We start from the raw sequence: 26,148 nt of genomic DNA, 5'->3' as shown, positions 1-26,148 counted from the left end.
AATAGCTCAAATTTATGTTTATGTAGACAAATTAATCTGCTATGTGATGATACACATGTTATATAGAGGATAAATTCTATATATACTGAGGCAGAACAAATTAATTATGATGGTAAACAGTTTCAAGGCGAGTGCAAGACTTTCTCAGGAACTGTCTGAAATGGGAATAGTTGTTCATAGTTGAGCCTAAATCAAACGATTGCTCTTTACACCAGAACATTTTGCCCGTGGTGAATGTTATGTGTAAAAAGTGCTGATGCTGTCAGTGTAAAAAAATACTGAAGGAAGGTGTTGTGCTGCAAAACTGATTGATGATGATTCACCTCCACCTGCTGTTACTGAGCTCTAGAATTATTTGGATTTCATGCATATTGGCATCTTCAGTGTCACTTGCTTTTTGAATTCTTCATAGAGCTCGTAAAATGTGTTATTAAATTATATATGGTATCTAGAATTTTTCACCTAATTTTCTGGAAATTGTATGTCTTGATCATTTAACTTATATGTGTCAGAATATGGGAAGAAGGATTGCAGCAAACTCATAGCTATCATATAAAAATACACATAATGTTTTATTCAAGCCAGTACATTGACAGAAATGTGTCCCTTATGTTTCAGTATTGTACATTATGTCATGATACACAGCTGAAGACCGTGAAATATTTTAGTCTCCGTAGAACATCATAGGAGTCATGAATAAAATTGTGTATTTATGACATCAGTTTTTGTGTTTTTGGTTTGAAAGAGCATCTGTCTGCAACAAGCAACACTGTCTTAATACAGTTTGACATGCAAGCAATAAAAACTCTGAATCGATGAAACATCTGACTGTCCTGTAGTCGGAGTCAAAACATTTTTAAACATATAGCTTCTATTTTCACTCTAAAAGTCAGATTCAGGTCATTGTTGCTAACATGTCAAAGTAATAATTAGTCTGTGATTATGTTTATTAGTACTGTCTGTTTCTGTTTCTTGTCATGTTTCAGATACTGCCCTAATAAAGTATAATACAGATATTTAAATTGTAAAACACATGATGAACACCAAATGGTAAGAATAACTTTAGGAAATTCTGCTGAGAATTTAAAGTTTAAAACCCCAAATGTTTTAAAAACAGAAGATAAAAATAGTCCCAATGTCAATTAGTATTAATGAGTGAGCTTTACCTTCCACACAGTTTGCTTTTCTGCATCTGTAATCTGTAGCACATAAGAGATGTAACAGCATTAAAGATTTAAATCCAGCTGTATAGTTGTATAGCATACAGCTGTGTATACAGCATTTAGAGTGTCTCCATCAATCTTTGATGCCACATCTGCGTTAGTAGATGTTCGAAAGCTCTGTCACACTACTTCACTGTTTCAGGTCGAGTTTCATCTTTTGCTTCTCCATCACCGTTTCCAGTTCTGTGGCTTTGCGCACGTCCTGCAGACGACACGGACAAAATGTGATTTAATCAAGAAATATGAAGGAAGCTTTGTTTTTTGAGCAAACATCAAAATAGCAGTTGTAGTCCATTAATTTGAAACTGTCATTTGAAAAGCACAGATGCAATTAAGTTTCAGTTCTATCTGATCACATTATAGCCAAAGTCTATGCTGTCAAAGTCAAATTAAAACACACCCCTGAAGACTCCCATTGTGAAATATCGAGAAGAACGAGAAGGCTGTTGAGTAATTAACAACTGTAAAATCCACTTACTGAAATTATTGATCTATAGAACATATGAAAGAACTATAAGAGCTAATATGTATTTGGGGTTTGTAAATTGAAAAGTAAATAATCTTTGTTTAATATAGGTCAGTAACAGTGTGGTATATGACGCAAGTCTGTGCATAAGCCAAGGCTGAGCAAACAGCTAGCTCAGAACACATGGACCCAAGCATAACCATGCAAACACACACATCCAGAAAAACATCGGACAAACCTCGAGAAGGGCCTTCTGCACCATGATTTGGCTGTAAACCCTTGAACCCTCATCTGGTAAGACAGTGCGGAGTTCCTCCTTATTCAGAGAAAAAAGCTGCGCTCCAGTTAAAATGCCCAGACTCTGAACCGTCCTGAGGAAGAAAGCAACAAAACCAGTGTTGGTGTCTGTTCACCTTCAGAGAGCTTTCATTGTTAAACGTTCACCTTTAACCTGGATATCAGTATCTTTGAGGAATCCAGTTGTTTAAACTGGAATAATCTAAAATGCCTCACCTCTTTATTTTCTTGTTGCACCTAAACGTCCTCCTAGCGCACTATTTTAGTTCAGCTCCAGCTCCCCTCACTTCACAGCTAAGTTGCAATACATAAACATTAACAGGGAGGATGTTCTGACATGTGAGGGCGCCATTGTGTACCAAACAAAATCAATGAGCATGTCTGACAGTTGCATGTGCTGCATGTGTAATGCAATAAACTGTGGATGACTTTGATTGCATTTTCCTTTTTGTTCTTTAAGTCCGCAGAACCCAAGTGTCCAATAAGCACCTATATACATCTCACTGGACCAAACCAAAACCAAAGTTGTAAATAGCCTTGTTCTGAATCAGGTTTCTGGAAACAGTCTGAACTGGATGTTTTTTTTCCAGCAGCGCACACTCACTGCTGACTGAAGCCCTTGCTGGTGAGCCAGGCCTCCACCTCGGCAGAAGGTGAGTGGTAGTTCAGGGGAACAGAAGTGTCAGGTGTGCGGGGGACCACCACTGGACGGACTGAGCCTCTTTTCCCAGCCAGCCGCTCAAGAAGCTCATCATTCATTATCAGGACTGCAAATACAATTTCAAGATTAGGGCTCAACCTCCAGGGCTCTTTGAATTGACTGTAATGTGATAAATATTCATGGAAGGTGTTAACAAAATGTGTCATGATTGAAGACATGCCACACAGTCTGAGGTCTGCTTATGGCCAGTTATCTCTGTACTTACTATCAACATTATCCCAGTATTTTTAAGGACAAAGATAAAAACATCCAATTGAACCTGCCTTCAAGATCTGCTGCTGCTGTTAAATGCTGAAATATTCTACCGTCTGTTCTCTTAACGTGCTCTATTTGAGGACACATTAGAGAATACTTCAGTGTTCATGCAGCAGATCCCTGTATTGTGTAGGTATGAAAAAATATTTGTGTTGATTCAACAACTTCCCTAAACTATGGCCTTCCTTTATTCATTTATGTTTATTTTGCTGAATTTTTACTAACTTGCCATCTAACTGGTTGAGTTTATTGGCTGCAGATTTGTAGAAGATGAACTCACTTGATATTCTAACAAGCCCCTCTTTATGATTTATCATGGCAGATATTCAACATGGATAGATTTGTTACCTCGGTCACTGTCTTCATGCATCGTTGTGGACGGTAAAACCATGCTCTGTGGTCTCAGTGGGCTTATAGGTGGAGGACTGGTCCCAATTGGGCTTGGTGGAGCATATGAGAAGTATTTTGTCCGAGGGGAAATGGCCGTCTTTTGATGTGGAAAAGCAGGAATGAATAAAAACTGCAAGGTGGCATGACGCAAACAGCCACAGTGTGTGTGACGTTTGAGGCACTGGTGTGTGTAGGTGTGTGTCTGTACTGTACCTTTGACTCTCTGCGTACCACACTCACAGCAGACAGAGGCTCCAGGATATTAAAGGGAACAAATCCTATCTGGTCAAAGCGATTCCGACACTTCCACCATCGCTTTGATGACTCAATTACCTACAGAAAGATGAGTCACAAATCAGTCAAGTTTTGTGATATGCTGCATGTAATACATTCTTGTACTCCAAGACTATGCGTCCTTTTATAGGTGGGTCACCACCTCAAAGTGTAATTATGGTTGTGCACCTCTAGTGTTTCTCCTTGTAGCACAGACAGTTCACTGCTGTTCCTCGCCACAAAGTCATAACTACAGCAGTAAAGTCTCTCACCCTCTGGTGGGAGCGAATTTCCATCTCTGAAAGAGAAACATCATTTCAAACATACGCAACATGAAACGTAGATGAAACAAGTTGACAAAGCAGAGTGAGAAACCAGTAATTTTAATCTCTGATGATTCACTGAAATGAGTTATTCTCATTTCAACTTCCAGACTGATTTTATTAGGTAATATACTGCTAATTGCAGTCATTAGGAATTTGGCTAGGAGTGTCACTCCTGTTATAAACATAATTATACCTTGTTATGTAACACTTTTTTTTTCTATATCTACAGACTTACACATCATTAGTGCCTTCACCAGGGCCCTCCACTGTCTGTTTAGCTTGGTCCTGTAGAGGTTGTGTTGCCCTTCTCTCCCTGAAAGCATCTTGTTTGTGCTGCAACTCGATGGGATCGTCCAAAGGCTGGCCAGCTGAGTCATAAGCCTGAGGCTGCCACCCATCCAGGAAGACAGGTGAGTATGGAGGAACGGACACACCAAGGTGTGAGCTGGGAAAGAGGGCAAGGCGATCTTGTTAGAGCAATATGACACACTCCCAAAGACTTACACACACATACATAAACACACAGACCAGGGTGAAGTCCAGTTGGGCCCTAATGAAGTCCACAACGCCTTTTCCTCTTCGGTCAGATGCTCTTGGAGCAGTGAAACTGCACCACTGGTCATAGCAGGGCTGACCACCGACGCGCCTAACGCTGGTCCTCCAGTGCTTTTCACCATCTGTGAAAGACAACGTCGCCACAGTCAGAATTACACAGACACAGAGGAACTACCACATGAAACATCAGAAAGACAGAAAGACCCACCAGTCTGAGAGGCACAAAGATGGGATGGAGCAGCTCTGGTGCGTCAGGATCTGTGATTGATGACTTGAGACGGTCCTAAATAAACCAGCATATGGGATCATTAACATTTTCATGTACAGCGGTCTTATCAAAATGTACCGCAGTTATTCAATGCACAATATGACCAGTTTAATCTCACCAGCAGACTGAGGGAGTACTTGATTTTCTGAAAGAGGTCCACAAATTCTTCCTCTGATGGAGGGCAAGCTTTCATGGTCAGCAGATCATCTGCACACAGAAGAGCACAGACACAGCTCCAAGCAAAACATCTGAACAAATACATAAGAAACACAGACACCAAAACACCCCACGATCACTGCTGTCATTATACATGCAGTGATTTTTCAAACATGGCATACGTTGGCATCTGTATCATTTATTAAGTGTTTTTAATATTTATTTTTTATTAAGCTGCCAAATGCGTGTTTTAATGCTTTATCTTTAGGAAAACAAGAGAGTAATAAACACCGCAGTAAATAAAGTCTTCAAGCAAAGGTGTGGAGCACTTGTTTCAGCTTGTTCCAGCCAGTACTTGTAGCAAAGCGACGCCAGTGGTAATGACTAAGAAGAATCTTGTCCTCTATTTCATTTTTAATACATTCATTGCCTTCAGTCTTAGGGTCACACCTATATTGGCACACACTGGCCAGAAACCTGGGAAACACCCTGGTCATGTTGCCAGGACATGCAGGGCTAAGACAGACAAACACTCAAATTCCCACTCAAACATACTGGAAATGTACAGTAACCAGTAATGAAGAAGCAGTATTCCACAACTCAACTCTTTCAACTAATCTTCATGTCAAATCTTAAACAGGATGCAAACTGGTCATTGAGAAAGTCTGGTATGAATATTTTACCACATACATACCATTGGATTGCCACTTCATGCCTGGTATACTGTCAGCTCAACACAATAGGTTGATGAATGATTAAAATGATCTGAAACTAAAAAATCTATATAACATTTAAGCTTCTCAGTCTTCCTGGTTTGACTTGACCCCAGCTTTAGTAGTGTCTTTGTTTTATTTCTTGAAGTTACCTGAAGAATGTCTTGGCCACCTGCCTGTTGACCTATTTCCAGCATGCAGGAGTGTGCCAATATTCGGCCTTTGTCTCCGGTTCCCTGCCTCTACTCTTCTTCTGCAGCCGGAAGGCAGCATTCGCCAATCTCCGACCAAGACTCCTTCACAGCCATCAAGCACTTCCAACTTTTCAGTCTGTCCGCCTCTGCCACCAGCTGATCTACAGTTTTTCATACTTCTAACCTGCCTTAAACACATGATCTAACTACTGTACATACTACTATTACTGAAGGTTCTGTCTGGCTGGGGTGTTTACATGCAGCGTATTTCTTTTATTTTTACCATCCTAGTTTAAACTACAGTCACTGTTAATTCTTAGGATGGAAGAAGTCTCACCATTTTGGTCCTCCTTCTTCTTGCCCTTTCCACTCCTCTTCTTCTTCCTTTGGTTGAGAATACTCTGGGCCTCAGCCGTCTGCTGCAAGCGTGCCATGAATCGCTCCACGTCGTCAAAGCAGTGGTTCAGAATCTCCTGATGAGGAAATATACTGTATGTTTTAGCTATTTAGGAGAGTGACTTACAGAACATTATGACTGAGTCAAACAACATACTGTACAAGGAGTTGAAATTATAAAAGTTGAAATATGCAACAGCTATGGAGTTGTTTTTTGTCGATGCTTAACAATTCAAATATTACATTTCATCTTGATCAGCATTGAAGACAGTCTTCACCTCATTGTCCCTGCTATTATGTATTTTGTCATGTATATACAATGGTTTTTGTCTAGATTGTGTAGATGTATAGAACATGATTTACTGACTTAAACTTGATGGATCATTTGCTTTCTTTTAGCTTCTTTTCACAGGTTGCCATCTCCTTTGACTTTAAGATCTCATTAATTATTTGTAAGCTTTAGTTGTAAAACCATGTTTACCCTACATGTACAAAGAGGAATGTGGAAAGTGAGTACATACCACTTCTCTCTCTGCATTCAGTTGAGGTGTATGACTTGACTCCTCACTAGCACCATTCTCTGAGCAGAGGGAGAACAAAGCCATTAAAGCAAACAACGACACACAAAAACATTAGGTTGGCTCCAAGCAGCAGGATAACATGCACAGAAGGAAAATACCTATTTGAGGCAACAGCACATGTTGACACATATACGTACATACTGGGCAGATGGATATACCTTTGGCAGAATGTGTGTAGACGTTCAGGCCACCAGGAGCAGGCTGCTGTCCTGGCATTATCATGACCCGGACACCCGAGTGCTTTCTCGGGAGCACCGGAGGTGGTGCAGACATCTGTTATATGTAGATGCACACAGAGTAAAAGTAAGCATATGCATACAATTAGCAGAAATGCTTGAGTAGTATGAAAAAAAGGATTTTTCTCTCAAAATGTTAACCTGTATATCACCTTTTATGTGAATTTTCCAACACCTAATTTCCTGTCTTTTTCCTGGAAATGTACATTCAAATACATTATCTTATTATTGCTTAATGACTCATACTTTGCTCCATGTTTTTACTTTTCTAGCTAGACAGTCTGCATCTGCAACATAAAAGATTTTCACAAGCTCTACCCAACAAGCTCATCTCAACTTTATCTGGATATCTTTAAAAATGAGGAATGAGAGCTCGATATTTGCCACAAGCTGATTGTAAGAATGCTGAGTGTTCGGTCTTCACACACACTTCTAAATGACAAATACACACGACAGGAAAAACCACTGTCACCAGATGCATGGTATGCAGTTGACACAACCATGGAACTTGATGGAGAAACTACCAAGTCAATATAAAGGTCATTTCATGACAAGCTTGTGCACACACAGTAGCTTTTTACTTAATCTCTTTGTCTCATCTCCCTGCCTTTGTCTGTCACCCCTCTTCTTCCAACATGAAGCAGTAAATAATGCATTAAATATTCAAGCTTTACCAATTTATGTACAGACAAAGCCCTTCATGCAGTTACAAATTAGGAAATATTCTAATGTATCCAGATGAAGGAAAGCTGCTTCAAAAGTCTCCTCTGAGCAATGTATAACTGGCACAAGGCAGCTGTCCTTCATATGACAGGTGAACCAGCTTCACTAACCCTCACTCTAACACACACACACACACACACACACACACACACACACACACACACACACACACACACACACACACACACACACACACACTGTACAAAGCTAACACAAAAAATCAAGATACATCACTGTACCTTTTAGTGAGGTTTAATTCCGAGGCACAGAAAACAATCCTCGTGCTGAGCTGTATGTGCACTGAGCTTAGCTGTTTACACGAGGATGTCCCACCTTCTTGAGATATGCAGAAACAAGAAAAACAAGTCTGGCTTTCCTTTCGCAGTTAATCTGCGCTGCTTTCACTCTCGTCTGATCCTCTGCCACACACACACACACACACACACACACACACACATACTCAGGCACATTCTCTCCCTCTCATTCTTCTCTCTGCATCTTTGTGAGCCTCTCCTTCCCTCTGACAGGCATTTCTATCAACAGGTGCCTGTGGCTTGTGCCAGGGGGATGATGTGGTCTGTAACGCATGCCATTCGAGAAATGCAAAGAAGTCTTCCTCAAACTCCCCAACTCCACAAATTCAGACATCAGGTTTCGTTTGAGATTATAATAACAAAGACAAGATAAGGCTCAGATGGGAAACAGGTCATTGAAAGTTCAAATTAAGAAATATGAATAGAAGGAGTTAAAGTTTTAAATGCAAATCATTTTTTGGATTTTCCTCAAAGGAGAAATTGCATCAGGGATAGCATTTGGTGTCTCCATCAGGATTTTAACAACTTGCAGCCTTGACTATAAAGGTTCATGCACACCTTCTGCCCCTTGTAGACAGGTGCATAGGAGGAAATATCCATGGGCAAGAGAAGAGAGAGCTCCTGCACACTGTCTTTTTACTTGCAGTAGATTTTACTGGAGAAACAATCTTTTGCTCCATAGACCTGCATCAGGTTAAAACTTTCAAACTTAAAACTTCCTTTCACTTCCTTTCTCTCTCTAACATCTTGCATCAGAAAGTCACTACAATACTGCATTAAGACACTCTTGGATACAGGAAGAATTTAAAGCAGGCACTGGAGAAAAAACTGAGCAGTCAACAGTGACACCAGCTGGCGGTTACAGGTCAGACCTCATCTGTCCCCGCACCTTTCCTTGTGTTTGACTTGGCTGTTGCACAAGTGGAGAAATTGTAAGCAAGTGTTCAAATTGAAAATCAAAAAGCTGATTGTGTGCTTCATGTTTTCAGCACATTGGCCTATAAAGCTCTTAATGAAGACATTGAAGTCCCAATTACTTTACTAATACTATGAAGAATAAACTGTAGGTGCAACAGCTAATACTGCCCAGGTAGCACTTAGCAAGCAAGAAAGGAAATTCTATACTATTTTTAATAACAGGATATGACTTTGCAGCAAATGTAGGGATTTTATTTAACATTTACAAGCACTTCAGTTCAGGATATCTCTCTCTGTGACATTTTCAACAGCAGAAACAACAAACCAGTGGGATATCTGTGTATTGGTATAGCCTCTCCCTGCTTTGGGTCAGTTATCTTTATTTTCAGGTCAGCAGCTCTGTGCTCAGGATCTGATGCTGATGTAGACTAAAAGCTTACATGAACAGAAGATTTTCTCAGCAGCTGCCCTCACCTGGCTTGAGTCGAAGCCAGACTACTCAAGTGAGTTCTTGTAAGGAAATTAAATCTTTCCTAATGATCTAAAAAATTACAATTTTGCGTTTAATGCTACTGATTTTATACACATAACATTGAGTAGCTACAGGTCTTATCGCAGCCTAAGAGCTTTTCAGTTGATTTTCACAATTAGCTTGGGATTTAGTGTACTGCTGTGAGCCTTGCATTCATTCCAAGCTTTGACTTATAGAAGGGCACTTAATCTGCATCCCAACAGGAGGCATACAAGGCAGTTCCAGTGATGTACAAAGAAGGAATAGGGGACACAACCCATCCCAGCCCTAATTGCATGTGGTGGAAAAGTGATCTTTTCTAATAGCAATTTAAGCATTTTCCTCAACACGAATCGCCTGCATCATCTGGCTGTATAAAGAGTATGCCCTAAATGCTACAACAATACACAATGAAGGACATGCTACAGGTTTAGCCATCTCCCTTGGAAAACAGTCTGGTCTGCAATACATATCACAGGAGCAACAAGCTTTAACATGTAGTAATAGTGGATTCCTGAATTCATTCATTTGTGCCAGCAAGTGTTTAGAGTCATCCTGGCACATTTTCAAAGGGCGTAAACTTTTTCTTGGATTCAGCCAACAGGTGGCAATTTACTACTAACTCGCTTAGCTCAGCTGTATGGACACAGAGGCTTGCTTTTCATGCAAGGGTTTCATATGTCATATTTTTTGTACAAATTTGTTGGCTTAAAACAAAAACCAAAATGACCACTGCAGAAACGAGAGCAATTGGAAATTCTCTGTGTAGCCCTGCTGATGGTGTGTTACCTGCTGTATGCAGGCAGGCACAATACACGTTGAGCTCTTCCAGTTTGGCATCTACACACCAGTGGTTCACAATAGTTACATGTTAGAAATGTTTTAGACTGATTTAAGTCATGCTGTATAGCAGGCCTTTTTTTTTTCATGCTCATCTTGTCCTTGAAAAAGCTTGATCTCTCAAACAAAGTTTAGACTATTCCCTCAGTTTTCAGGATAACTCTCTAAAGATCTGTTATTGACATGAATGACAATGCGAAATATTACATTTAGTGATGAGGTCACACTTCTCACACTCCACTATATTTGTGTGACAGGTAGTTTGCAGATAAGGATTTTATATTGGCCTACAAACTATATTTAATTAGTTCATGAATTATGATCCATACACCTTCTCCTCAAATAGCTGCACCATTAAACTGCTATAAGGGACTACTCTGGACATTTTTTAAATTATTATTATTAGTAGTAGTAGTAGTAGTAGTAGTAGTAGTAGTAGTAGTATTGTTTGGATAGTTGAATAGGCAACATTTTGCTTGTGTCATTTTTAAATTCTACATTACCACTCAGGCTACATAATGAGCTGGAATGGGGATTACTGCATTATCTCTTTATCTCTTCTTCAGGAGTTTGCTGGTTTTACACAACTGCTGAGTTTTACGCTGTTGCAGGAAAAAAAAAACAACAGTCAGTCCAATCAGGGCGCTGATTGGCTTAGCTGCTCGAAGATTTTCTGAGAGCTAATTGGATGATAATTAGGCGCATACAGCTCGCGCATATTTGTTCACAGCCTATGGGCAGACCTTTGCATTGAAGTGTACTTGAGATGCACTCTAATTACACAGTTGTTGACCGCAAGTAAGATTTTAAACTTTCTTTCTAATTAAATGAAAGTCCAGAAAGTATGGCACGCGCACAAACTCACTTTCTTTTCTTTGACACACACACACACACACACACACACACACACACACACACACACACACACACACACACACCGAGTAACGTCCAGCAGCGTGTGTACTCCTGTGCCGTTTTGGGGAAGGCCCGTTCAGCCCCCTCGCTCTCCCCATTGGCTCCAGCTGCACGTTATTCTTCACGTCCTCTTGAGTTGGCGACGGCAGAGTTTGTCCTACTACAAGAAACGTGGACGCAAGCTGCCAAAACGACGTGGTCGAGACCTTTCTCTCCCAGCAAATTTACATTGGTCACCTTGAGTTTCATCAAAAGCAAAAAGAAAAGGAAGAGGTTAAACGCTGTCTTGTCAGAAAGGGGCGAAGAGGGACGAGCCGAGAAACCAACACCAGGACCAGTGGAAAGTGTTGTCAGTGTCAGCATGGTATGTCCACAACACACCGTTAATCTGCACTTCATTAGCGCGACTTTATGAGCTGCAGTGACTGTCATTGTTCACCTCTTGCTTCTACTTAACTGTCCTCTCCTTCTTGTTGCTTGTGGGAAGTTTTTTACTTGAAGGTTGCTTGTAGGTTGCACCGCTTACAAGTCCGCTCTTTTGTCCGTTACTCAAGCAGTCATGAGCTGGCTTTCAGGCTGTGGTCTGCCTCTCTAATCTCTGCTATGCAGCTGATCTTCTGTGCATTTGTTCACAGGAATACCTTTGCTGCTCAGTATGTTATGCTTTAACAATGTGGATAAACTCTATACTATAATGCACAAATATTGAATTTGATGGCCCTTTTTGTCCCTTCATTTATGGAACTGACTCTAAAATGAAACCGTTCCTACACATTGATCTGGTGAGGATCAATTTGGAGCTGAAAGGCCACACATTCATAATCATAACTCATAATAATTGTTTCATTTTAAATGACATACGATGAACTTCAGAGCTGACAAACTGTCCACAAACCTCCACACTGGACACTGAAACATACTGTATGACGAGGTATTTCTCCATGGCATCCCATAGGTAATAAGCTACTCTGAAGGGGAAAAGTGAGTCAGACAGCTGTGTTGGTCATGCAATACTACATATTGTGTGTGTTGGTCCTTTTCCTTTTGATAAATGTATGCTCAGATTAAGTTTCAGCCCTAACACGTGGCATGTAGAGAACATGACTAATTAAACTTAAATGATCTCTCTTGTGATGAACACCTCAGTGCTCGTGGAGCGTAGGTGATAATGCACTGCAGCTCCCATTCGGCCACTGCGGTGACTTATAGATCTGGTGAGCTTCTCATTTTAAACACTGACACAGCATCATAAAGGCTGACAAGACATGACAGTTAAGTTTTTGCTCTTGTTTCATTCCTGTTTTGCTATCTGAGCTTTATCCTGGAGCAGCTGGCCTGAGTGAAAGTTGCATGTGTGTGGCCATCTGATGGCCTGATGAGTGTGACGATGAGTGTTTATTTTAGTCTTGAGATGGATGGAAGCGTTACAGAAATGTTACTTTGTCCTGAATGGGCCAATTGCAAAGAGACTTTTAGAGGAAAAGAAAAAAAACACTGGCTGCTTTTCAAACATGTAAAATAGCACGAGTAAAAAGGGCTTTATCCTGTCTGTTTGTGGAGCGCTGGGGTGTCTGCAAACTGAGACACACACACACAAAAAAGCATGTGTGTGTCATGCTTTTTTAGCGTTTACCCACATTATGTGTGAACACATAAAACAACATGCTTTAGATCCTGAACATGTGTGATGATAATTTATTCTATCTTCTGTATTCAGTTACTGCATTAACTGTTTAAATACCGGGATTTCATATGACATTGATTCCAATTTACTGTGTCATTTTTTGTGCTATTGGTACAGTACAGTGCATACTTATATGTACATGTGAGTACAATTGCCAATTAAAGTTAGATACTAATTTAAAAGAATATATACCTTTTGCATCATTATAGAGTGCAGGATGACAGTTACTGAGCAACAAAACCAGTGTTTGGTAGCAACTTAAAGGAAATACACAACAAAATATTATCCTAATCGCAGCGTGGTCAAGTGCAATATCCAAATCACAGGAGCTGCAATTTTTTTGGTAAAGTGTAAATGTGTCTCTACAGGCCATTATAAATGAAGCATTGTGGTGATACAGAGATGTAGCACCATGTATGTAAAGCAAATATGAGGAAGTTTGGTTGTATTCCAGAAGCCATAGACTTGTGAAAGGCCACAGTGCAAGAGATGGTCGGATTACTCTGTGTATTGACACCTTTACACCAAACAATCAGTAATATCCTGCACACTTGGAGATGTGATGCAGTCTAAGCATATTTCCAGAAAGTGCAACTATATTATTCTTCTAAAGGCATTTTAATTGTCTGCAAATAGAAAAACAAAACAGCGATTAGTCAAGCAGGTTGGACCACCGCTGCAAGCTTTTGCACTTTTACAATAAGTGTTCACAGAGTAAAGAAGTGCGGTTGCCTGTTTCCTAACTGTAGCCAAAGATAGACCTCGACTGACCAATAGGCAACAGAATTTACAACCGCTCTCTAGCCCCAGCTCTGTGTGCTTTTTGAGTGTGTGTGTGTGTGTGTGTGTGTGTGTGTGTGTGTGTGTGTGTGTGTGTGTGTGTGTGTGTGTGTGTGTGTGTGTGTGTGTGTGTGTGTGTGTGGTGGTGTTGGGGGAAGGGGGCTATGGTACAAGAAGGTAATTTAAGGTTGGCCAAGAAAAAATGCAGCAATCCCAAAGTCCAGAGCTGAAGCGTGAGCGTGCCGAATTTATTTACACACTTAGAATTCTTTTTGAAAAGTGCTTCTGAAGAAGTAGAAATCAACTCAACAATGGTCTTTCACTTTAAAACTAATTAGAGCTGTGTGCAAATTGGTTCATTATAAACTACAAGGAGACCTGACACAAGCTGTGAGGAGCTTGAGGATTCACTGGAATATCCAAGCTTGTAAATCTGAGTAGGAGTTGAACTGTCTCTGAACTGTGTGTGGTCTCTCATTTTCAGCTGTTTTGAAGGGCGTTTTGTTTTCCTTTGTAAGGAAATAGTTGCAGCACCAAGGTTACTCACAGATCTGATCACTTTCTAATAGCAGACTTTATCAGTTCACAGTGAGTAATACAGCTAAATCAGCTTCCGGTATCCTTGGTCAGTCACTATCCAAGGTTAGCTCGATCTGGAGGTAAGTGAGGCTGCAACCAGTCACTGACTTATCAATTAATATTGTTGGATGGTGTTTGACACTTATGAGACACCACTGCTACAGCAGAGGTCTGCTTTGGTCCATGATAAATGGGTCTTCACTCCACTGAAGTATATTTTAATAGCCTTGTTACCAACTATATCCACTACATGGTCCACCCATACACCTCAGCACCACCCACAGCATGAACCAGTGAGAACCTCACACCTCCCAGTGGTTCTCCCACCCACTCCTACCCACACGTCATTCAAGACTATCCCTCCTTCACCCAAAGTTGTGCCCAGTGGCTACTGCTGTTCTCCACGTCCCCTCCCCTCTATTTGTGTGCACATGCATATTTTTGTCACTCTCTCTCTCACACTCCTCTGTACATGTGTGTATACATATTTCTGAAATCACCTGACCATGTGTCCTGACCAGCCATGTACTTTCCTGGGTCATGCACCTCGTGTAATTTTCCATTCTCACCAGCTGATACCAGCAGTGGACATACAAGTCATTCACCCAGGTCATATCCTGAAGCCAGTTTGGCTCATGTTAAACCATTTTGGATCTTGCCCACTCATCTGAGCTGACTTAGATGGTGAGAGTGTGTAGTTCGTGTGCAGTCTGATGATCTGATGTCCTTCTGTCATTATTCTTTCAGAGCAATGTAACCTAACATTGGGGTTTTCTGTGCATTTTTGTAAGTCAAATGGCAGAGAATTCAGATGATCTAATCAACATTTTGATCATTTTCAAGTAACAAGCCACAGCAGTAACACAGAATAATTCAATCCTTGGAAATGATGCTCACCTTGACCGTGTAAACTTACTACAATCTACATCCTCCCAAACAATACATTGGTAACCATGGTTACTGGTGGTAACAGCAAGTCAGAAAATGACTGCTGTTTTGTGGACGCATTTTTGATTTGAGTTTCACCTCGAGTTTTAGCAATTGAATGGGTTTAATGTGAATGTAGAAAAAGTTGAGTTTGCCTCAGCAGTAACTTAACACAGCTCTGATACCACTGTGGAAGAGTGAGGCTAAAAATAAAATTAACTTGAATTACCTCCCACACTGTTAGACGCCATGTCTGTGCAGACTCATATCTGTAGTGAAGACTTTGAATGAATTTAATAAAAGGTACTATGTGTATTTTTCTGTAAAATGGACTTGTCATCATACTGACATGTATGATTCCAGTGAATAATTCCCAGTGAGAAACATGCTGTCTTCACTTTGAGACTGTTTTTACAGAGGAATACAGAGGACTGACACAGAGCTTCATCACATGGTGCAACAACAATCACCTGAAGCTCAACGTCAGCAGAATCAATGAGCTTGTGGTGGACTCTTGCTGTATGTCTATTAAGTTCATTGACAGACACAGAAAACAGGCAAATTCCTTGTATGTGTCCACATGCTTGGCCAATAAAGCTGATTCTGATTGAGCACAAAGTTGTCGCCATGTGGTCTCTCATTTTCAGCTGTTTTGAAGGGCATCTTGTTTTCCTTTGTAAGGAAATAGTTGCAGCACCGAGATTAGTCACAGGTCTGATAACTTTCTGATAGCAGACTTTATCAGTTCACAATGTAGTAATACAGCTAAATCAGCTTCCGGTATCCTTGGTCAGTCACTATCCGAGGTTAGCTCGATCTGGAGGTAAGTGAGGCTGCAACCTGTCACTGACTTATCAATTAATATTGTTGGATGGTGTTTGACACTTATGGTTAATAAGTTCAGGTCCGTCCCCCCGTCCCCCCCCCCCCCCCCCCCCCGGAACCCGAATTGATGTTTTGAGCATGTTATAAAGTAGTTTTAGCTATCCAGTACAACCAGTGTTAAAGTATATCATCGAAAGGGAAAACCTTCTACAAATTCTATAAAGGGACTTCAGGTCAGGGTGAAGTTTCTGTTCTTATATCTCAGTTTCTCTAAAGGTAGAAAAGATAGTACATCCCGCAACCACTGCAGAAATGACGGGGCTGAATTTGTTTTCCAATTAAAAAGTATGAGTCTGCGTGCAAGCAGGGAAGCAAATGCCAAAGCATTTGCTTATAAATTTGAAACTTTGCGGTCTGGGGGTGGTACGCCGAAGATGGCTGTGTGATAGTCAGGTGTTATAGTCTGACCGCAGATTTTGGAAAATACATCAAATATTTGTCTCTAGTAGTCGTTGAGGGAAGTGCATGACCAAAACATTTGTCCTATTGTGGCGGGTACATAGCTGCACCTTGGACATCCAGGAACTGCAGTGGGAAAGAGTTTGGATAATTTATCCCTTGAATAGTGCAGGCAATGGAGTACTTTAAATTGAATTAAACCATGGCGTATACAGAATGACAAGGTATGAATACGTTTTAGACTATGTTGCCACATATCTTCAGAAATCTTAACCCCCAAATCTTTTTCCCATGCCATTTTAGTTTTATCCCATGATAACCTTCCATATTTTTGTCACTCTCTCTCACACACTCCTCTGTACGTGTGTGTAGACATATTTCTGAAATCACTTGAGCTGGCCTCACCTGTCCTGACCAGCCAAACAAAGTTGTCACCATGACAGTAGACGTGTTGCTGCAAAGAAGCTTCAAATTGTAAAATGTGGATGCTTCACCCACATCTTCAACCCGGCAGCACAGAACATCTGTACAATCAGCACAGTTTCAAGGTGGACACCCAAGATAAGTGTCACCCATTCAGTATCTGACCAAATGTGGAATGTGGTTACAATCTGCCCTTCTGTTCCTGAGTCATGGTGTTCACTTATGGCCAGAAAAGTGTTTCTGCAGAACATTATGATGTCACAGTGATGTCGACCTTTGACCGTTTGCATATAAAAGGTCATCACTTCATCATTTTATCCTATGAGACATTTGTGTGAAATTTTATCCTAAATAGTGCAGGAATTACTGAGTTATGGCTGAATATGTGCTTTGTGACGTCACAGCAACCTTTGTCCTTTTACCACCAAAATCAAATCACTCCCTGTGGTATCGCATTCATGAGAATGGGATGGAATGGACAGAGAACCTGAAAACACAAAGCTTTAAAATATTAAAGCTGGATTAGACACATGCCTCATTCCCTGTGAGTCCCTGTGCATGTGAAGGCCATTGGAATCTTTTGCGGGATTCCAGCTAACAAGGAAAGCTGCTGTACAGAGAGGTAATTACAGAAAGTAAAACACTGAACAGCATTTCATGAAAATCTTAAGGATTAAGACTTTAAAATATGTGAGTTTTGTTGAGACACTGCGCAGTGTACAGGCAGCGCCTCAGAGGGTGTTTTCTTGGGACTGCCTCTGGGGAGCTCCCCTGAGAACTACATGCCTTTAAACACCTTTTCTGTGTTTGCAGTCACGCCACCAACAGGAATACTAACGGAATGTAAGATGGCCGGCGGTTGGTATAACAATGGCACTTCTACACTACATACAATGACGGACATTTGTCTGTTGTTATTCCATTTTTAAGGCTACCATTATGATTGTTAACTGTTGTTAACACAGTGCATCTACTCTGAAATAGGAGCTAAAAAAGTACCTCAAAACAGTCTCACCAGTCTTTTTCCCACATGGAGCATATCTCCCTTGTTTATTTATCAAACTGGAGAACCACATGAGTTGCAGCACATATGTCTTACAGTTGTGTTTTCACATGGTGGATGAGGAGTGGAGTTTAGCACACACTCTCCCATTCGCTCCTCTTGACTCTCAGTGGTCTTGAATCAGTCCCCCGCGACACTGTACACCTTGCATATTGTTATAAACTGCTGCAGTCCCTGAGAAATGATAAGTTGCACTCTGGGTATCTGCTGCAATCTGAAACATATTGAAAGCACTCAAACATATTCAGTGTTTTTCATGTGGTGGACGAAAAACCGTACACGCGTTGTTTTTGTTTGCAGGTGTGGGTGGAATATTTTGTCTTGATACACACATCTCTTTTCCATGTGCTGAAAAGGTTTATTGGCATAACATCTTTTTTCATCTGAGCTGTTCATGTAAATAAGAGACTTTTTATTAACTGTTTGTCAGCTAAGCTTATCATGCTTCTTCTTTGTTTATGGCTAGACGGAGAAACCACCACTAGACAGCAGCGAGGACAGAGCCTGGCTCAGCGAGGGCCAGTCTGAAGCTCAGCTTACAACTGTGCATGATCCAGATGGAGTTGAGACATCCAATGAACAACGGCCAGCATGGGACTCTAAGGTCCAGTATGTGTTGGCCCAGGTGGGGTTCAGTGTGGGCCTGGGGAACGTGTGGAGGTTCCCGTATCTTTGCCACCAAAACGGAGGAGGTGAGTGTCTTTAAAGAATGAATTGTGCATTTCGTCTCGGTGGTTTTGAGCGCTCTTCAAACCTTGAAGCCTTCTTTCATATGGGCATTTTGATGCTGGAAAACAGCTCAAAAATTTATGCAAGCTGCAGAAAAAACATAGAGGTGTGAAAAAACTATGTAAGGATGTACAAAGTGAAATAAGATAGGTGTGTGTGTGTGTGTGTGTGTGTGTGTGTGTGTGTGTGTGTGTGTGTGTGTGTGTGTGTGTGTGTGTGTGTGTTTGTATGTACTGAATACCTTCACCAAATCTTCCTTCCTTCCTTTCCTTCTTCCTTCCTTTCAGGTGCCTTCATGCTGCTGTATGTTTTTCTATTAATGATTGTGGGAGTTCCTCTGTTCTTTATGGAGCTTGCAGCTGGACAGAGCATTCGGCAGGGTAGCATCGGTGTATGGAAGCACATCTCCCCAAAGCTGGCAGGGATCGGCTACTCCAGCTGCTTGGTCAGGATTACATTTTTTTGTACTTATTCATGATATTGTTTTCTGGGTTTTGGATTGAACTGTTCATGTGTGTCTAAAAAGTGTGACGTTTGATGTTGATTACTGATAGCTCACAGTATCTCAGCAAGGCTGCTGTGATTTGGAAGATTTGTTTTCATGTTAGGGTTTCAAAGATAGGGTAATTTTAGTGAGCCCTAGAATGAAAAGATACAGAAGCCACCTGTCTTAAAACCACAGCACATACTAGCTCTTTATCACCTCTCTGTAAACATCTTTCTTTTTTTTCACTAGCCACACCGTGTATATGATGATGATGGCACCCTGCCGTATTGTAATGTGAGAGACGGCAGTGTGCTGCCAGTGTGTTACGTAACACTTTTCTCTGCAGACGGGACGAGGCAAACACAGAGTGGACAAGAATGTTCTGTGCACATGCAGCACACAGATGTATGCTTGTATGATAAGACACCCATGCTTTTTTTAATAAACATGTTTCTTTTCCAAAAAACCTCTTTGCTCTATTAGACAATTCATGATATCCACACTTTAGTGGCAACAGCTAAATGATAACTTAAGAACTTTTGGGGTACACATTTATGAAATTAGAGAACATCTTAAGTCATTTGAGGTTTGCTGTCACCACTTGGTAAATAGATATTTTGAACTTGAAAAAACTTTTGACAGAACAATCTACAGCCCAACACATACTGTATCCGAGAGGTTCTCAAAGGCCAGACCCTGGTCCGGATCTGGACTGAACAGCATGTCAATCTGGACCCAGCCCATATCGTCAAATGGTGGAGGTCACATCAATCCGGCCTGGAGAATATTAATGAATTCAGAAAATGTACACATTTTCCTCGTCCACTGGACCAGTGTGAATGTAGTTGTATCGGTCAAAATAAGTCTGGACTAACTGACAGCCTTGTCTGCCTCAGTTTATTGCTGGTCCAATCATAAGAGATGTGATGTTAACTGATTAAACGTTATTTTGTTATCACCAGTCGTTCTGGACGGCTGATCTTGAATGAAAATCAAATGCGGATCTTTGAGTGATTATGTTTGAGAACCCCTGCTGTATTCTTAAGAGCTTGCTATGTAAAGTCAATCATTCATGAACCTTTTCTCCTCCTCTAGGTCTGTTTTTACGTGGCTCTTTACTACAATGTTATTATTGCATGGAGCCTGTTCTACATGGGTAATTCCTTTCAGTATCCTCTGCCATGGGAGCACTGTCCAATTGATGTAACCACCAATGACACAGGTACTGAAATAAATGAGATGTTGAAGTGAGATGTCACATTCATGCCAGTCCAACGTCTTTAGTGTTGTCTGTCCTTGATCACCAGTGAAGGAATGTGCAAGTTCTTCCCCAACATCATATTTCTGGTATCGGAAAGCCCTGAACATCACAAATTCCATCAAAGAATCCGGAGAGTTTAACCCCATCATGACGGGTTGTTTGTTGGCTGCTTGGACAATCGTCTCCTTGGCTATGATAAAGGGCATCAAGTCTTCTGCAAAGGTACGTTAACTTCTCTTCTTTTTTTCATTGCAGCCCCGGAGATCCATACATGAGCAATCAGCTCATTTTGGTTTGCTTGTTTGCCAGCAGGATTATGGAAAAATACCGGCCTGATTTCATGAAACTTGTTGGAAGGGTGTACCCTAGGTGAAGGAAGGACCCATTGAATTTTGGAGCAGATACAAGAATTAATTTTTACTTATGTTAACAATGCAAAATAGAATATTTGGCCTCGGCAGAATAAATGCCATACATCTTAAAATCCAGTAGATGGTAGCAAAGTTCAGTAGTGACAAAATATAGGCAGTTGTGGAAAGAGGACACATTCATCGGTACCAGAAATCCTCTGGGAGAGCCGAGATATGTATTTGCTTGAACGTCATACAGAAAGCAGTCGTTATGGAGCAGTCAGTGATAGTAATTTGTACAATTGTAACATCCCTTTTTCTCAAACTAAGGTGTGGCGTAAATACACGCATACCATGCAACTAAACTATAATCTTGCTCACATCATCAAATCATCCTCCATTTCTTTTTCCAAATTTTAGGTGATGTACTTTTCCTCAGTCTTTCCCTATGTGGTCCTCTTCATTTTCCTTATCAGAGGGTTGACGTTGGATGGCGCAATAGACGGGATCACCTACATGTTTTATCCCAAAGTAAGCTCAGCCTTCATCACGGGAGTAGTCACGTTGCTTTTTTTCTAGATTTCTTTCCTTGATTTTTATTTTTAACTAATGAATGCCAAATGGAAAATGTATGTAATGAATGAAGTTTTTCAGCTCTTACAGCAATTCAGCTCATGAGACTTTATTTTTCTGGTATTTTCCAGCTGAAAATATGGGGTGAATTGCAGGTGTGGCGGCAGGCTGCTACACAAGTGTTTTTTGCCCTTGGACTGGGCTATGGCTCTGTTATTGCATATTCCTCCTACAATCCAGTCCACAACAACTGCCACAGGGACGCTCTGATGGTCTCCAGCATCAACTTCATGACGTCTGTGCTGGCCTCACTGGTGGTTTTCGTCGTGCTGGGTTTCCGTGCCAAGAACATCACCCTGCGCTGTGTGGCTGAGTAAGGATGTGTGCGTGTGTGTGAATCTGATCATTTGATTTAATTATTAACCACATAATTTCCAATGCTGATGAAATAACTGCTTTCACATAAGCCCATAACTTGTATGATTATATATTATTTACAGTATTACATTATTGCATATGAACTTATTAAAAATACAGCACTCTCAAAGAACATAGCCTTTAAGCGAAGTAAAATCATTTGTTTAGGGAAAAATGCCTTCTTCTTTTAAGTATGTGTCCATTTCAGTCACATTTTTGTTGTTAAATGTAAGAAATCATTTACTCAGTATTGAGGACAAACACTTACATGCACTGATCATCAAAGACTGATAAAATACAACAGTATGAGAGGATCCAGAGTGCAATGTTAAGCAATAATCCCTGATATAATTAACCCTCACAATTAACCAAAATGTTGGAGCCAATGGCTTTTCACTACAACATTTCCTTTCTTTTATTTCATCGTTTTATTCTAACTTCTTCCAGAAATGTTGGTCTTCTAAACCTCATGGCGTCCCATGAATCTAACCAGCACTTGGTTGCACTTGGTTGGCCATGGATCAACACGACTGATCCAAGCTCTGTGTCTATAGCTGAGTACACACAGTGGTACAGTCAGCACAGCTCCACGGTGGGTCCTAACATCACTGACTGCAGTCTGGAGGAGGAGATGAAAAAGGTATTGTTGAGATATGATTTTACCTTTCTTTGTATACGCAATGTTGAGACAAAAGTCATAACATGCTTCAGAGAGAGATGGAAAGAATCTCAAAAACAATGAAACAAGCAAAGCAAAGCATATTGTTGAAACAGTTAGCAGAGACAACAGTTGTATAGTTGTACTACACTGTGTGACATACCCACATATATATCCAGTAATATAGAAGCTGTGCTATCCATCAGGTACCAAGTGGAGTTTTGGTACAACTACCCTTTCAAGAGCACATTTTTGAGAGAGTAAAGGATCACCAAGGGCTACTGTATGAGGTGCTGGACACTGGCTTGCTTAGGAGAAAAATCAGGGAGGTGAACATTTCAATAACAATAGTAAGTAGGTGGAGTGTCGAGGTTCCCAGGACCCCTGAGGAATCTGAGGTACTGTGAAATATCCAGCCGGCAAGAGGAAGAAAACATATGCGACACTGTATCCACGAGGAGGTGTGTAGGAGAGATGGAAACAAGCTGTGACAGAGGAGTGAAAGGAGAAACTAAAGAAACAGGAAGGGGTACTAAATGTCATGTCATCAAACTGTGTTTATTTGATCAAAAAATTTAATCCTGCAAAAATAGAGGTATGAGGAGTATACATTTGTACTGAAATGTATGTTTTTCTTAAATGGATCACAAAAGGTGCATACTGTGCAGTATTAAATGCGTACTGTATTAGGCCTTCTGCCAGATATGTAGCTTTTTGATCTACCATGAATGTGCAAAGCAGTTTCGGATGCTGTTTTAAGTCAGACTCAGTTCAGCTTGAGATAAAGGGGCATGCTGGTTGTGAGGCCATGACGGTGCAAGGAAAAAACATTCCTCACCCCCTACTGCACAGACTACTACAGCGGAGCCACCAAATGCTTGTTAGCAGTCTTCAGTCAAAATGTCTATAATTCTTGCTCAGGCTTATTCCCTCTACCTCTCACTGTCGTTCCTTTGCATGAGCGCAGGGTGTTGAAGGAACAGGCCTGGCGTTCATAGCCTTCACTGAGGTGATGGCCCTTTTCCCTGCCAGCCCCTTCTGGTCCACACTGTTTTTCCTAATGTTGCTCAACCTGGGTCTCAGCACCATGTTCGGGACCATGCAGGGAATCCTCACACCTCTCATGGACAATTTTAGCGTCCTTGGACGCCACCGGACCCTACTGACTGGTAACGCACACACATCAACACGAGTGATGATGATCCGTATTACACGCACTTCAAGTCTTTGTCTGAATGACTAACTAAATTGAGGATGTATACAGTTGAAATGTGAAATAGTTCTCCCCAGGCACGACATGTTATACTCATCTATCTATGTATAACACTGTCACTATCAAAAGAGGTTTCCTTACAAGGTTTTGACAATACATTAATGTATTATATCAGAAATGCATGTTTTCTCACATGACTGCTATTTTCTAAGACTGTGTGCCACCTTCTTTGTTTTTCAGTGTCCAGCTGTGTTTTGGGGTTCTTACTGGGACTGTTGTTCACCCAGCGCTCAGGCAACTATTTTGTAACCATGTTTGATGACTACTCTGCAACTCTGCCGTTAGTCATTGTGGTCGTCTTTGAAACCATCAGTGTGGCCTGGATTTATGGAACAGATCGGTAAGAAACCAACACTTCTGACAGCTTTTATTTTTCATTATTTTTGTCTCATGTAGATTATTTTCCATCCCTGCAGCTTCTTGGATGACATTGAAGTCATGCTCAAATGGCGCCCTCCAGTGGTGTACAAATATCTGTGGAAATACGTTTGCTTGCTGGCGATGGTTGGTCTTCTGGCTGCCAGTTTTTTGCGCATGGTCATCAAGAGGCCCACGTATACTGCCTGGAATCAGAGCACAGTAAGATACTAGACCGCTGCTTTTATTGTTATTTTATTATACTTCACCATACGTATGACATATACACCAAGATACCTCTGTGTGTATTGGCTCTCCTGACTGCACTCAACACTATCTGTTGAAATGTATGTCATAGGGTGATCACCTCTATTTATTCATGTTGCTTTTCGTGTGTTGTGATTATTTTGTTCTAGGTCTTAATCTTGATCTACAACTATTATCCATAATCTATGGATATGCTAATATTAGCTGCTATAAAGACCCTGTTTCCTACAGGAATCATTTATCTTAACTTTGTAATTTTTTTATGGTAGACATGGTTTGGTGGTGAGCAGTCCTGTGCCTGCTCATGTGTCTCTTTCTGACATGCTCTGTCTCTTCAGGCGTCTGAGATGACTCTCGAGTACCCCAACTGGGCCCTCGCTATGATTGTCATGCTTATAGTCTTTGCCAGCTTGCCTGTGCCTATTGGCTACATCCATTCCATGCTGAAAGACCGCAGGGTCCGTAGCACTCGCTCTGAGGAGGTTGGCTGCCAGGAGATCCACCGCGAGTTGTACACCAAGTGCAGCTCCACCGAGCCACTGGATTCCAACTCCCACCACCGCGTCCCCTCTGAGGAAGACGAGGCTCATCCCAGGACAGCCTTCCTGCCGATGGGCAGCGAACACTACCGGCTCCTGTCCCAGCAAGAGGAGGAAGATGAGGAACAAGATACGGGGGTGTGAGCACAGCTGTGGGAGGGTAGTTGTTTGTGAAAGGATAAAAAGTTTAAATGTTGGACCTCAGACAGCGTAGGAGCAAGAGCCTGCGAGAGACAGGCCTAACCCTAACCCACAAAGTGAAGGGACGGCAGTCATAAACAGAACTGTTCTTTATCGGAGCAAGAGTCTTTGGGTTGCACCCATTTATCATATTCAGCATTCTCTACATTGCTGACAAGCAATTTTAACTATTTACATTATTGAAGGTGCATTACCAGCCAAATCAAAAGCTTTGTAGATTCTGTAGTTATAAAACTACACCTCCTCCGTGTACCTCTCTCTATTGTTTTTCTGAAGCGCTCATGTGCTTCAGAAAATAAAAACAAAAATACATGAAAAAGGAATGAGCTGCTATGTTTTGTGAAACAAAGGATTAATGGAAGGTTTTAGAGTAGTAGAGTAACTGACCAGCCACCAAATCTTTTTTCATGTGGGAGTCATAAGTGAGTTAACCTGTGGCCAGCAAACTGAGGAAGGCAGCAACAGACAAAAGTATGCTTTATGATAAGTACTTCTAGCTAGGAGCTGTGTGTGTTGTGTGTGTGTGCGTGTGTGTATCTGAACATTTGTGTTCATTTCTGTCGTGCATCAGTTTGGATGTGAGAGGACAGATGTTAATATGTTTATTTTACATTATATTTGTAGCATTTTACCTCATAAGACCACAGCAATGTTTTTACATGTGTTTCAGTGAAGTAATATTGTACTGTACCATATGAAGACTTAAATAAACCTCTAGGTGGCAGCAACCTGACTGGATGTGGGGTTTTTTGTTTTTCAGGTACACATTGCCCCTCAAACCTGAAGCTGTTGACAGCCTGAAAAAAACACAGATGATATTCATGAGGTTGTTGATGATGTATGGGCTTTTTATGTTTATTCAGATTAAGAAAGCATTAAAGAAATATTTGTGCAGGTTTTCTAACTTTCCATTAAAGCTGAACAACCTGACAGAAGTTTGACATTTTTGACTGTGTTGCTAAAAGGCTCAGTAGACTGAAGAATAGGAAATACATTCGTGGCAGATGGGCAGAGTAGCGATTGTA

At 41.0% G+C, this 26,148-nt stretch overlaps 2 protein-coding genes across 2 annotated transcripts; one reads left to right on the top strand and one right to left on the bottom strand.

The window, feature by feature from the left end:
• Positions 1-1,083: 1,083 nt before the first annotated feature.
• On the bottom strand, positions 1,084-8,072 carry eps8l1a (EPS8 signaling adaptor L1a). The gene is made up of 14 exons (XM_070981600.1): positions 8,013-8,072; positions 6,973-7,087; positions 6,755-6,813; positions 6,175-6,310; positions 4,893-4,981; positions 4,715-4,789; positions 4,480-4,628; positions 4,187-4,396; positions 3,815-3,923; positions 3,566-3,685; positions 3,311-3,449; positions 2,591-2,753; positions 1,928-2,060; positions 1,084-1,425 (listed from the first exon to the last, which is right to left on the bottom strand). Exons 2-14 carry the CDS (start codon positions 7,085-7,087, stop codon positions 1,354-1,356), a joined length of 1,569 nt encoding a protein of 522 aa, XP_070837701.1. The 5' UTR covers positions 8,013-8,072; the 3' UTR covers positions 1,084-1,353.
• A 1,373-nt stretch (positions 8,073-9,445) lies between these two features.
• slc6a16a (solute carrier family 6 member 16a) lies at positions 9,446-25,849 on the top strand. Its single transcript, XM_070980682.1, has 12 exons — positions 9,446-9,508; positions 18,478-18,703; positions 19,028-19,185; positions 20,323-20,449; positions 20,535-20,710; positions 21,259-21,369; positions 21,543-21,784; positions 22,276-22,468; positions 23,454-23,655; positions 23,940-24,099; positions 24,176-24,338; positions 24,722-25,849. The coding sequence occupies exons 1-12, from the start codon at positions 9,446-9,448 to the stop codon at positions 25,064-25,066; spliced, it is 2,166 nt and encodes a 721-aa protein (XP_070836783.1). The 3' UTR covers positions 25,067-25,849.
• The last annotated feature ends 299 nt before the right edge of the window (positions 25,850-26,148 follow it).

This window comes from Chaetodon trifascialis, chromosome 15 (assembly GCF_039877785.1).
Source record: "Chaetodon trifascialis isolate fChaTrf1 chromosome 15, fChaTrf1.hap1, whole genome shotgun sequence".
Lineage (NCBI taxonomy): Eukaryota > Metazoa > Chordata > Actinopteri > Chaetodontiformes > Chaetodontidae > Chaetodon > Chaetodon trifascialis.
This window is presented reverse-complemented; position numbering and strand designations above follow the sequence as displayed.